At 43.6% G+C, this 14,051-nt stretch overlaps 1 protein-coding gene across 1 annotated transcript in view; it reads right to left on the bottom strand.

The window, feature by feature from the left end:
* The window catches only part of LOC104467069 (DIS3-like exonuclease 2), a gene marked incomplete at both ends in the record, with an annotated part of 61,109 nt that extends 50,755 nt beyond the window's left edge, over positions 1-10,354 (bottom strand). Inside the window, one exon of the mRNA XM_010080694.1 lies at positions 10,120-10,354. Coding sequence (XP_010078996.1) covers positions 10,120-10,354 — 235 coding nt within the window. The remainder of the gene's footprint in view (positions 1-10,119) is intronic.
* Positions 10,355-14,051: the final 3,697 nt, after the last annotated feature.

Genomic DNA, 14,051 nt, shown 5'->3' with positions numbered 1-14,051 from the left:
GCTGAAGCTGAGCCCCATGTCAACCCAGTGCAGGTACCAGAAAGCATCTAAATTCTCACTGTAGCACATGGTAGAACCCGCCTTGTTCCTTCACAGCCAAAAACCACCAGGGCCTTCGGCTGGCTGGAGAGCACCTTTTGCCTCAGGGGTCTCTCCAGTTTCAGTATCCCTCCCAAAAAAATCCTAGTACTATTAGAGACTCCAGCAGACAGAGGCTGGGATCTACAACTAGGCAAATCACAGCCATCTACTTATTCCTACCCACCTTTCTTAATCACCTTCAACACCTAAAAGGTCACCCTGTACATTTACTGATGGGCAACGCTCCTGAAACAGGGAAGAAGGCACACGAGGAACTCTGCACTCTTCAGGCCAAGAGGCGTGGATTTCTCTATAGCTTGTAGCTGCTCCTTTTGAAGTCACAATTCTGTTGGTACCAGGGCTGCATCTCTTGCTCGGAGGTCTATGTTAGCAGAGCAGCAGCAACGGGGGCTCTCTGGGACAAATCCCTCTGCTCAAAGGACAACTACCCACATCCAGTGTCCACCTGGCTCAGTTGTGAAACTACTGCACAGAGACCTCAGTCTCAACAGCGATAATCTGCCACCAGAGCCTAGTACCCAAGTTCCCTAAAGATACTTCTGACAGTCCCTGCGTTTCATTGCACATCCCCCTTCCCTCCAGTGAAACTGGAACATGGTGGGTGGGCAGAGAGGGGAGGTGTCAGGGTCCCACCAGAGACGGGTGGTCTAGAAGGTCTGAGCTGGGAGACACAAACATCTCCCACAACAGGGCAGAGCCACAGAGGCAATCTGAAAAGAGAGTTAACTTGGGAGAGGAGCAGGATTTTTGAGCAGGGGAGGTGGGAAGAAACTCCTTGCATTATGCCAAACTAAAAATGAATTATTCTGACCCCTTTACTGCAGTGGTTATCCAATGACCATTCAATATTTCCACCCTGGGCAAAGACATGTTTTCTGAGAAAGATTTACTATGTTAGCTTGGGCAATACTTCATAAGCTTATCTTACAGTGAAAACACACTTCAGCAACTGGGATCCAGTGAAACTGCATTATAATCTCAGTGTTTTCCTTTCAGCGATTATCTGACAAACCCAAACTGTAATAGTCTTACTTAAAAAAAAAAAATTTTAAAAAAATTAGGCACTAGATACAAAAAGCAACTCAAATTGGTTATGTTTTTACCAACAAAGTAGTTCCAGGATACTTGGAATTTGCCTCCCTCTGTACGAGATCACTTCAGGCAGCTTCAATACACACTCAAGATCTGCCTGACAGGCATTCCTAGGTCAAACTTTTTTTTTTTTTTAAACTCCCCCCAATTTCCTTTTACAATTAAATTACCATGACATTAAAAGGTGGCCAAAGTGGACTAAAAGTCATCAGACTAGAATTCTGATTACTTGTGACAGATCCAAAATTATTCTCATTAGGTTTGCATTGGTCACTGTGGAAATTTGCAATTCTGTCCAAAGAGAATACAATTAAAGATGCAATATCCACTTGAAAATGAAAATATATCGCAGTTTCAGATCTCAAAAACAACTCACTGGGAAAAAAAAAATATCTCTCTGGATGGAAAGAAACAAGTTTTTAAACAAAATAGTTCAATGTTTGCTACTTCAACTAGGAAAAAAAATCTACTTGAGAAGTTATTTGGCTTACTCTACGTGGGCATATTTACAAAGCCCATCAGAAGACACTATTGATGTGAAGCTTTTAAAAAAGAAAACACTGCTCTTCAGCTTAGAGCACAGATACCAGCACTTCTCTTTCAGTAGCAAAGTCTACTACATACTAATAAAGTAACAATGCTTCGGTTCTCTGATGTCTGCTTCCATAAGCAGTTTTCAGCATATTATCTTTTAGTACCAAATACATAAGGAAAGTGGTGTAAAACAAACCAGCTCGTTATAAATATCTCAAGGATTGTGTGTCACACTCAAAAAGGATGTGTTTTGGGAAGCTGTCTGTATCAACGCAAGAGACACATGGAAATGAAAACTCCCTTCAGCCAAAAAGCTGCCCAGACTGTCCCTGGATTACACTGTCGTGCTGCTATCTTCATTTTTAGAGACCAGGAGAAAGAAATGTGTTGGTCCTCCCTTCACCAAGTAAACCAAAATGTTCTTTTTCGAGGATCAAAGCAAAGAGATCTCGTTTCTTAGACACACCTGTCCCTAGCTGGATGATTTCAGTTCCTACAAAGTTCTTTTGGTACCTCCACAGGTAGGAGCTCTGAGCTTCTCCTCACCTTGACGGATGTCTCCCCCATGGAGTCCACAGTACGGAGGTCAGAGTGAGCTCTCTCTGAAGTCTCACCCAGCAGGCTGAAGAGTCTCTCCTCCCCATCCAAAAGGTGGGGAGGAAGGAAAGTGCCATGTCAGCTGGCACCAGGTACTATCTAAAGCTGGAATTTATTTTAAACAGGCTATTATAAGAAGGCTCACTTGGAAAAATATTGTGCCAGAAGCAGTATTTTGCAAGTATTTATATATCCACACACAGGATGGGGGGAAGACAGATAGCTCACTCTGATGAGACCATCAAGACAACAGCTTTGGAATTTAACACGCGCACCCTGTCCAAAATCAGCCCAACAGCTCCCGTGTGCAACGCAGGAGGGCTCCACAGGTAAGAAGCAAAGCCTCTCCAAACCACGCAGCACTCCCAGGTTGTCTCATCACTGAGCTGTGTGTCTAATGAACAGGACTAACCTCCTTAGAGATGTTTATTCCGAGCACTCGTTTAAGCAGACTCACCCTGCCACAGCTGTTCATGATCCTTGAGGTCCTTTCCAACCCTAATGATTCTATGATTGTCTAAACCCCTGAACCCACACACCTGCATGCCCGGCGGCACACTGAAGACAAAGACTGGGAGACTCAGATGATTAGACGAGAAGATTTTTGAAGATGCACAGGTGGGAGGAGACCTTCAGAGAGGGAGAGGAAAGGCATAAGAACGTATGCGTACAGTAGGGAGACAAGCATCTTCAATGCCACAGAGCAAAGGCAATCCGAAGAAGGGAGCAGAGCTGGTTTCCTTACACACACAATGCAGCCAAGTGTGTAATTATTTACTTATATTTGGCCACTTCCACAAGGAAGGACGGAGGAGATGGCAGAATGATGAGACAGGAACGTCACTTTTCCTTAGAATCCTCCAAGTCTGATCCACAGCAAAGATTCAGCATAATTTTGGGAAGCTGCCATCGAGCCCAACAGATCAAATCATAGCTGTCTCGGTACATCCCCAGCATGGGTGCTCAGGCCTCCCGACCCTCCCATCTCCTGGAGAAGCTGCCAGTCAACAGGGGGGTTGGAAGCTTTATTGCAAACCTCAAAAAAATCATGCAGTGTTGCAGTCTATATAAGTACAGCTTTATTACATTAACAGCAAGTAAATTGAAAATGTTACAAAAACATTTCCATTGAGTATTTTGCCTACCTACTTAATGTCCTTCCTTCCTGAGTGTGCATTTGTTCCCAAAGTGTGTGTATGTCCAATTTTACTATTGCGTGGAAAATATGTTAACTGAACGAATCCTAACCTGATTCATCCTGGAAACCTTGCTGCTAACAATGACCATACTCCAACACGCTTATCTTCACACCCCCCACTCATTCTCGGGATCACACCCTCTCACTAACTTGACCTAAACCTGTAACTCAAAGGAGAAACGCTGGTGAATTCAGGAACATAGGGTAACATGCTGAACTTAATCTAATTTCTGTTACCTAATTGCATAAGTAATTTTTTTTTGCCTTACTTAAAAAGTCATTTGGGGGTCAAGATAACTTACTAGGGAAGAACAGCGTAAGAAGTTTTCCCGATGTTAACTTCCACTGCAGGCTTCAGCTGTGCAACAAAAGAATAACTGGCGCTTACTCAGCCCGTAGCATTTAATCGACGCAACCCATAAAGCCCAATTTGTTCAATACCCAGATCAACTCTTTTCTTAAGTTGCCACATGGTTTATTCTTCAAGCAATCTGTGCTCTCATTTAAGAAAAGTTGCAGCAACAACCAGGAGAGCTAGATCCAGAGACCCGCAAACACGAACCTGGGATCAGCTAATACAGAGCTGTCTCGAGCAGCTGAAACGGCTCCAGCTTCTCTGCTGGTTTTCCAGGCTTCAGCAGAGTGAAACCGAGCTGATTTTTGACAGTTCCACCTCAAGGATTTCTATTAAAAGCCATGTAACTGAGAAGATTTCCTGGTGAGCTTTCACTCTGCTGTGGCCTAGAAACGTTAAGAGCTGTGCAACAGAGACGGTCCATCTCCAGAGAGCTGCAGGCTAGGAAAGGAGCGTGAAGGCTCCTTAAAAGCACTCAGAGTGAACGGGAGCCTCTGAAGAGGAGGGAGAACATTTATTCCTTCCAGCAGCCAGGGATGTTGGTGGGCTCCAAATTTGTCAGAGATTTCACGGCAGCTAAACTGAAAGAACCTGAGCAGAGCAGAGGGACAGCATGCGGTCCGGGTTCGTGTCACCATCACCCTTTCCTTACCAGCCTTGGCAAGGAGAGGAATAGTAGCATCTCTCGAAACGCTGCCTATGCCAGCATGAGACACTTAACTGCAGAAGGACTCTAGGTGCCAGAGGAAGACACAAAAGACAGGTAGGCACCTCGTCAAGCTTAAAAGAAGAGAGAGAGGTCACAAAGGCACAAGAGGGGGCATGGAAGTACATGAGAAGGTGCAGAAGTGCAAAGCGGAGATTAAACTCGACGTTATAAATACATTTTTCTCCTTTCCTAGAAGGATCCAAAAACCTCTCTAAGCACTGACTCCAGAGCATCATCTTGAGAACAGAATGGCCCGATGCATTATCACACAGCCATGCAGTGAAGTTACCGAATGCCACAGCTTCTGTTGAGCCGAGCAATCCCAAAATACTCAACAGCAGCCTCCAGTCAGCAGCAGTGTGGACACCAATCCATTTTAGGTTATAATTTCTGACCTTACGAGGGCTACTAGAGAATGACTGTCACATTTGACTTGAAGGAGATCAACCAGCTTCCACCTGGACAATGCTGAACAGACAGGGAGATGGGAGCCCCAACCCAAATCCTGTTGACTCTACCTATCGACCGTCAGCTATTCGACTCCACTTTCCATCACACACTTGGCTGAGTTAGCTGTCAGTCTACTCTGCCCGTAAATGAGCTATTTCTATTTAAACTTCATTACATCAAGGCAGTGAGCAAGCCTCAGACATTCATATATTCAAACTCTGATTTGCAGGAGTGTAGGTGTAAGAGGAAATCCTGAACAAACACAACTCTGATTGCTGCCGGGGCAGCCAGTCCACCAGCCTGATGACTTCTGCGAGCCACCCCGTGGGAAGCAGGATATTCTGCGGATCTGGTAAAGTAAGATCTCTCGTGAGAAGAGCTGAAAAAAGCTGAGCAAACTAGTTTGACGAGGATAGCTTTTGGCACAGCACCACAGTTTTACAAACTTTTATTTGAATATCCTTTTGCTAAGAAAGGCTGAGGCACTTTTATGAGCCCAGCTGCCATTCTCGAGAGTACAAGTAGCCGCTACTGTTCAATTGCTGATGTTTCCTTATCAGAGCAATCTGATTCCAATATTTAACAAGAGACAGCTCACATTTGTATGAAACCCATGTGACACACAAGTCTGTGGAGGGACACAGCATCGTAAAGTATTCTGTACAGAACATTTTGCACTTTTCCTGGGTTGGAAGGATACAGAGAACTTTCAATTTTTTATTACATATTGAAATGGAGTATAAGGGAAATCCTTCTACTGCAGTGACAAGTCACAGAAATAATGTATTCTAGCTCAGTACTAAGTGATAAGGTGGAAGTTAGGTTATCTCTGTTGCAGTAGTCAACGTGAATGAGGATTAAGGAAAAAAATTACAGACCTGGCTAAGGTCATGTCAACTGGAGGATGACTTCTCTGGACAGCAGTGACACAGAATAAGTTGAGGTCTCAGGGGAAAACACAGAGGACTTGCATGTCAATACCAAGCACTACAGAGAATTTATCTTTTCTGTGCACACAATATTATTCAGAGGAGTGCCAGGATGCTATTCCCTTGTTCTTCACCTGCATTTCAACACAGCATAGAAACCCCAGAGAGGGTTTGAAGGACACTAGGAAGGGAGCTGAGAAACCTTCTGGAGGGTGCTCATTCTTACTGTTTTCGTAAAGAAAAAAAAGAGAGAAAATTTGTTGAGTGTGTAGAGATATTTACACCTTGGAAATACAGCTGAAAATGCAAGAGGAAAGAGATTTCCAACTTTGCTAAAAAAGACCAACCTCCAATGACCAAACCTTGACATTAAGACAATCTAACTTTGGACAGGACAATACTGGGTTTTTGTGTAGAACAGCACGCTGGAGAGGAAAATGGCTCATCAATTCCTAGATCAGACTTTTCTGAAGATAATCTTTAACCCAACTTCTTTGCAAGAAGAGTTCCAAAAAGCGGAGCAAACTCGTTTGACCAGGACAGCTTCTGTCTGAGTGACACCAGTTACGAACTTTTATTCAAATTTCCTTGAGCAAAGCAAGAATGACGCACTTTTATGAGCACAAGAACTTTCAGAAGTATATGGGCTGGGAATTAGGCTGAATGTGATGATGTCTTCACTTCTGTGGACCTCCCTCTTGCTTATCCCATCCCTTCTGGGGTCATGGGAAGAGAAGGGCAGGAAGCACAGCTCTCAGAACCGCAGCACTTGGTGAAGGCAGATCCAGCACCTGAGCCTCAGCCTGCAGCCCCACATGTAACCATTTCAGCCAGTTTGCTTTAAGCCCCACAGAGGCATAGGAAACCCAACATACAATGACTTCAGGGAAATTCAGTCCCGTCAAATCCAGGCCCTAATCAGCGTACACTATGTTTTCATGCTTCAGAGCTTCTGACAGCAAGGGCCAGCCCCAAATTCTTTCCCCAAGCGTGTAACCAGAGATGGAGGGGGTGCCTGTGCTCTGAAGGGGAACAGAGCCACAATAAGGGATGGGACACAGGCCAGGGCAGAAAAGATATCAAAACAGCCTGCACTCCTAGCATGACCCAGAGTGCTCTTACTTGAATGACACGTCTACTTTTATTCTTCATGGTTCATTCTGATCATCATCAGCAGAACAAATGAGCCAGGAACAGAGATATTGCGTAATTCTACTCCTCCATCAGAAAGGACAAAAGCTGTCTCGCAACTGAGCGGCAGCAATCTGCAGAGCTTGTGTATGTGCACAAAGATTTCAGTACTGTCTCCATGTGGCTCTTTTTGCCCCAGAATAAATAAAGTTTACTTTTTACTCTATTAGAGTAGCTGTGGATATTTTTTACTCCCAGAAATCTGGTAGGTTTTTTTAGTTTGTATTTTGTTTAGGTCATATACATATTTGCGTCTTTTTTATATATATACACATATACACACGTGTATGCATATACATACACACACAAAGCACACATGAGAACATGATAGACTGTTTCTTGATTTTACTTTATTAAAAATGATACCCTTGAGGGCATCCTTCTCCAGCTTGAAACCTTCAGACTTCCCTATGCCTGCTACAAGTGTTTATTTAAGAGTTGCACTGATTTTTCCTGCTCCCTTCTGTGCGTAAGGCCATGCAATGAGTGTGTAACAAACCCTACAAAGCAATACTCTCACGGAAAGTAAGTCCAGCACTGGTTTTGGTGGGTCAGCAAGAAATCTCCCCATGGGATCTCGTCTCCCATACACCTCTCTGGGTTTTGCTGCAGTGGTTGTTACCAGCAGAAGGGATGTAACACAGAAGAAAGGGCTCGCACGCAGTTACCTTGAAAGGAAGGTTCAGGGGGCAGCCTCAGCCAAGCAGCCCTCCTGGGGGGGCCCATGTCAGGCAGGGAAGGGCACTGCCACCCACGACAGTCCCACCCTGCAAAGCACTCTGCCTCTCGGTGCCAGAACCACGCTCCAGTGGATGGCCTCAGGAAGTCCAGCAGATATTATCCTCTAAGGCTAAGTTCTGACTTGAAAAAGTGTATGTTTGGTCCTTTTAAAAAAGCATTTGGAGCCACACCTGTGAAGGCTGAATTTGGCAGGATCTTTTCTTTTTTCATGACAGTTATCACTGATGCTAGAATAACTATAGCTGTTTTCCAGGCAAGACTTAAAATCTGGATAAGTGATGATATGAGAAATTGCATGAAAGACAGGAAACAAGCCAAAGCAATCATCAACTGCTCAAAAACACCTTCAGAAAAAGCACCATCGTAAACTTTATATGTATAAAAAAAAGGAGGGCACTAAAAACCAGAGCAAGAAGAAACTAGAGAAAAATCCATATGGGTTATATGGCCAAAGAAGCTGAAGCAACTATAAAAAGAGGCGATAGCAAAATACAAACTCAGCAGAAATCTAACTGGCACATCCACACCAGCCACAAGGCTTGTTAAGGATGAATACGGAAAGGCTTTGAAAACAAAAGAAAACAGTTGGCTTAGGCAAGTGCAATGGAAAAATAGGTTGGATTTCAACTGTGTAGACAATAAGGTGATCTAATGCCCTACAAATATTCACCAAAGATAGAATTAAATGGCAAAAACCACTCAGATGGCACAGATGTTAAGAGATGACTCGATAACCTCCAACACAGGTCACTCCAGAGCATCTCAAGGAACTATGATGTACCAAGAAAAGTCACTGTCATCAAGCCTTTACACTAAAAGCACAGTCATACAGCTAAAGTAAAATATTGGCTTAAGTCTGCATTTATTTTAGATGTTGGTGTCAAACTAGAATGTACTTATCTGAACTGTGATTTGGCATTGCTATCAGAAGCAACAGAGATGCAACAGACGTGACTTGTGACCCAAGAGCATCTTAGAGTTGTTGAGTCAAAGTGGCAGCTCAGCCCTGTGCAGCTGAAACAGTGCCCAAGACTGCAAAAAAGACGGGAGTTAATAACCAGCTGTGTAAAGTATCCGCAGAAAAGACGAGTAACTCCCAACTCAAGCCCTGTGCTGGAAAGGAATGGAACAAGACGGAAGTTGGTTCATCTACCTTGGCAGTAAATCAAAGACAGTGGAGGTACCCAGAAGGAAACAGCATCACGGACTGGTGAGGTGGCAGCTCCGTTCATGCGCTGAAACCAACGTTTTGCCATAAAACCTACAACACTTCCACTCAGATGTTATTTCCAGTTTTATTAAGATGGGTGTGAAAAATGGAAGCCTACCAACTGTATAGGCAGAGAGCTGTGCATCTTCAAAAGCCATCTCTCAGGAAAACAGGAGGTATTAAACAGAACAGCTTCACAACCACCACCAAGATTTGTCAGAGACCAACAACTACGTATGTCCTAAGTCACTGCCATCTTCTCTGGACAATTGGGGCACACATCAGGAATGCACCAGAATATCTGTTCTGGCAAACTTCTCACCAGCAGCTGAAAGCACATGTTAAACGTGCCCGTTGTCAGAATCCTTTCACAGCTCTTCAGAAAGGGATTTCTTACTAGAAAGGACATGCAAAGAGCAGCATAAGCATAGTTTGAGACAGGGGAGTCTTATTTTATTTTGCCCTAAAGCAACACTTGATGGTTTGGATGGAATTCAGATTCAGAATAAAATAGGTTTGCCTTCAAAACAGATCACATAATTGGCTTTAGGTTTTAGTGCAATTTTCTTTTTAAATGGACCAAATCTTTAAGTCGCTCATAACTCAACTGTTTGAAAACAGCAACAAACCTAACTGCCCCCAAGGAAATATATACTTATCCCCAAACTGAGACACACAGATTGGCCAGCCAAGCTGCAACGAAGGAAACTGCTACAGCAGCATCTCGAATTAAACAGCAACCAGCAGTCCCCAGACAGCCTGGAGAATTACAAATCTAAAGGTGTGACTTCTGTTTCACAGATTTACTTTGCATCAATCAAAACTACATAAAACCAAGTCCTTAATCTCCATTCAAAACTATGAAGGCAGTTTAGCAGGAAGGGATAGAAGTGATAAGGCATTCAGCTTTTATGCCTGTATTTTAAATCTTGCGGCAAAGCGAGGCAACAAAGTCATACTTCACCAGTTTGCTTCAAATAAAGGTTTAAATCAGTAATCTGATCTACTCACCCTTTTCACTGGCATCCAGGGAAAGTTTCTTAGTGTCATCAGTCAAGGTATCCTGCAAGTGGTCTTGTCCATGCTCTGCATCATTATCATCAAACTGAGCTTCTATAATGACATCCGGACTTGTCGCATCGCCTTTCGCCGTCTCTTGAGGAATGCAAGTCCCCAACATTTCCTCGGGGACATCTGATTCATGCGTGGCTTCTGTTTCTTTGTGACTACCATCTGGCTTTATTACCTGAAGGAGCAGGGGATTTGAAAAAAAAGAGGCAAGCTAAATCACTGGACTGAAGAAAGAAAACATTATCTTTCCTTTTCCATCTGCATCCCCAAGGAGCTGACAATGAATTGTGGGTGGCTGGTGGCACGCTGCGATTGCCGTGTAATTAGCCACAGATATTGCACCATCAAGAGAGGTACCTCGCTAGGGTAAAGATGGGAACAGCATGGCTTTTGCAATACCTCAACTGTGACAATAATGTATCCAAAGTGTATCTAGAGCATAACCATACAGTTCCTGCCAAGCCTCTAATCGGCTCTCCAGGAGCTGGGAGTGAAGCACAGGGAGGGAGGAGGATACACGACAATTTAATGAGTTGCTTAGACCATTGTTCACCAAGATACACTAATCATCCTGGGAAGTCCCAGAACTCAAGCAGTTCCAGCCAATGCGAGGATCATGTCGAAGCACATCTCTGGGAGAGGTCCCCAAGGCACAATGAGGAACAGGCTGGAAAAGTACAGACCAGAGCACACGGTGCCCGGCAACCTGCGGAGGAACGGGGCTGTGGCAGCCTGGGTGGTGTTACTTATACAAATCTCCTAATTAAATTACCAAGAGGAATAAACTCAATTAAAGTACAAATTACTTAACCATGAACTGATAGTTCAGATAAGTGACTCTGCCCATGGCTACAGATCTGTCCCCACTTCAGCGCAGCAATGGCACAGAGAAAACGTGTAATCGCATCAAACTAAATAATAAGGAATCCATGTCCCAGGAAAGTAGATGCCAGTCCTGGATGCCATCCCTCATCGCACGTGACAGAGGCAGAAACTGCTCCATCTCAGGATACAATGACCACAAGGGCTGATGCCCTGGCTGCAGAAGCCTTTACCAGCACCCTTCATGCAACCAAAAGCGAGTTGCAAGCACCCACCTGGCCCTGGAACCTAGATCCAGGTTTTAGTTTCAAAACTGTTCAAGTTTCACTCAAGCTGTGGTACTTCAGGGTGAGATTCCAATCAGCATGGAATAAGAAATAACCTACTAAACAGTAAAATCACTGAGAAACTGGGCGACCCCGCTCCGATGCCCTCCTGGTGACTGAGCTCCTCTGCAGCTGGTGCTGGGGTTTGCCCGGCAAGGAGCTCCCTGGAGATGCTCCTCCAAGGTCCCCAGTCCTCACCAGCACTAACCCAGTATGTGACAGCCGCAACTCCTGCCAGCAGCAAGGCAAGCGAAGGGCCCTTTAAAAAAAATGCAATAATAATAATAAAAAAATACCCTTCTGGTAACATACTTTAAATGACAGATATAGTCACTAGAAATGAGCATAAATAGCCTCAGCAGGTCCTAGCTGAAGCCAACCATTCCAAGTAAGAAAAATACAATCCAAAAACCTCCACAAATTATCATTTAGTAACTAAAAAGCAAATAGATCAAATCAGGGAAGACTGTACAGGGAAGACTTCCACAATTTTACATATAGAGAGCTATAGCCATGCTTTCAAGCAGTACCCATTTCTGTGCAATCTTTTCACAATACACAACAAATAAAAATAAATTTTAAACTGGGGTTGAATTCAAGTCTTAAAAAAAACTCAGATGACATGACTTTGAACTCTTGTTACCTTTTGTGACTCTGCTTTTCATCTTTATTTTCATTTTTTAATATGTATATAATTTGTTACCATAGCAGATTTTGACTCAAACATTAAATTGTGACAAAAAGGGAAAAAGTTTGGCAGAAGATGGGAAAATGGCTGATTATTAAACCTGGCTACATTCGGTACATAAAATACTGACACACAATGGTCTGGGCAAGAACAGTCTATTAGATTAGAGAGCTGACAAGGTTCCACATGCTAGTGACTCTGCCAGTGTGCCTATCCAAAAAGAAAACCAGTGTCAACAGTAATGTTTGGAGCCTACCATGGTCAGATGTGGATGTATTCAGCTCTTAAATTTCGATTGCACCAGATGTGTGCAAGTGTGCAACTGCAGCAGGAGTTCATTTTCTTCAACCCCTTCAGGTTTTGCGTGAATTTCTTTCTCTCCAAGTCGTTCTTGGAGATGTGTTTCAGGTGCTAAATTACACAGCTTTCTATATGTAATGCAGCAAACAACATCAAATATATCTGAATGACAGGAAGCGCTTCTCTGAAGATGCAGCACTGAAAAGTTCATGTTTGAAGAGTTTATGTTGCATTAAAGAAGGCGGCAGATATGGATTTCTTTTCAAATGCTATATGCTAAAATTACCATGCTTGAGGATACACACTGCTGTCACTAGCTGGCACGATACTCCAGCTGTGACTACCTAAGCCCCCAGTCACACATTTCCTTATGGATTTGCAAATGGATTTTTAAGTAAAGTTTTCCAGAGTCCACAAAATCACGACCTCCATGCAGCGCAGAGCAGCAAAATGTCCAGATGCTGGCAAGCCTGGGCAACAGCATTTGTTTTCTTTTTAAGGCCAAGACGGATCATTTAGGCTGACCTCATACATAACAGAGCAGGGAATTTCACCCAAGATTTCTTACATCACACCAAAAATTTAGGGAAGCTGTACATCACAGGACTGGAAAGCTGCATAAGGACTTTACAAAATCGGGAGCTCAATGGATACAATTACTCCATTTAAGACGATGAGAGTTGCTGGCCAACATGAGCTCATCACACAGATTCCAAAGAGCAGGACCCTTTTGTATATGAGCAGCAGCAAACGTGACCATGACAGAAGAAGCATTTCTTAGATGCAGCATCTCAGAAATTGGAAACTGATGATATTGCACTCTCCTATTTCTTATTATGCTATAGAAGCTCGTACATGACACAATGCATACAGCTAGAACATAGCGGTACTTATCAGAGACGTGGAATAAATCAAAGCCAAAATTGGCCAAGTCTACCACACAGTCATATGTGCAGTACAGAATATCGTTCTCTGCCAGTGCAGCTGGCTCTGCATGGACCCAGAAGGAGAGGATTCCCCCTTGCTGCCTATGCACACAATGTATGACCCTGCTACCACGCAAACATCCCAAGACGTGTGGTTAAAGCCCCTTAAAGGACCTTAACTTCCTGACCTGAGAAGTCAAATGTCAACCTTATGGTTGTATTCTTTTCATATGCTCTTTAATAAAAAATTTAAAATGTTTTAAGAAGCATTTTGATGAAAGTCAATTGCTTATTTGAATGTCTGATCCTTAAGATAGTGGCTGAATCAGTTTTCTTCCAACTTTAAACAAACATCTATCACTGAACAAGCATCAAGTTTCTGCCCCACAGTGATGGGTTTGTAAAGTCATAGCTGACTGAACACAAGATCTTTGAATGAAAATCCCATTTCAACCATAAATGCAATAAAAAGCAGCTAGTGGGCAAGCACATCCTGGCATGGATACGTACAATCTGGAGAGCAGAGCAATTACCTCGCTGCATCCAGCCCAGCCTTGAAGTAGCCATCAAATGAACAATTGTCCTTACTCAGGAGGAATTTGTTCCAACAGAAAACTGAACCAGGAATCTGCTCATCCGAAAGCACAAAGGTTACCTCCTGAGCTGCAGGAGAAACTGCTTTCTCTGCCAGAACCAATCTGATACCTGCCTTCTTAGTTCCAAGCTTTTCACAGACTTCCACCCAAGCCTCCCATCCACACATGGACAAAGCCCAGGTCTGTTCACTCTCAGAGCAGGTATGGGGGTTTT

The sequence above is a fragment of the Pterocles gutturalis genome, unplaced genomic scaffold, assembly GCF_000699245.1.
Source record: "Pterocles gutturalis isolate BGI_N339 unplaced genomic scaffold, ASM69924v1 scaffold30784, whole genome shotgun sequence".
Lineage (NCBI taxonomy): Eukaryota > Metazoa > Chordata > Aves > Pterocliformes > Pteroclidae > Pterocles > Pterocles gutturalis.
Note: the sequence above shows the minus strand (reverse complement) of the source record. Positions and strands in the feature narration are given on the sequence as shown.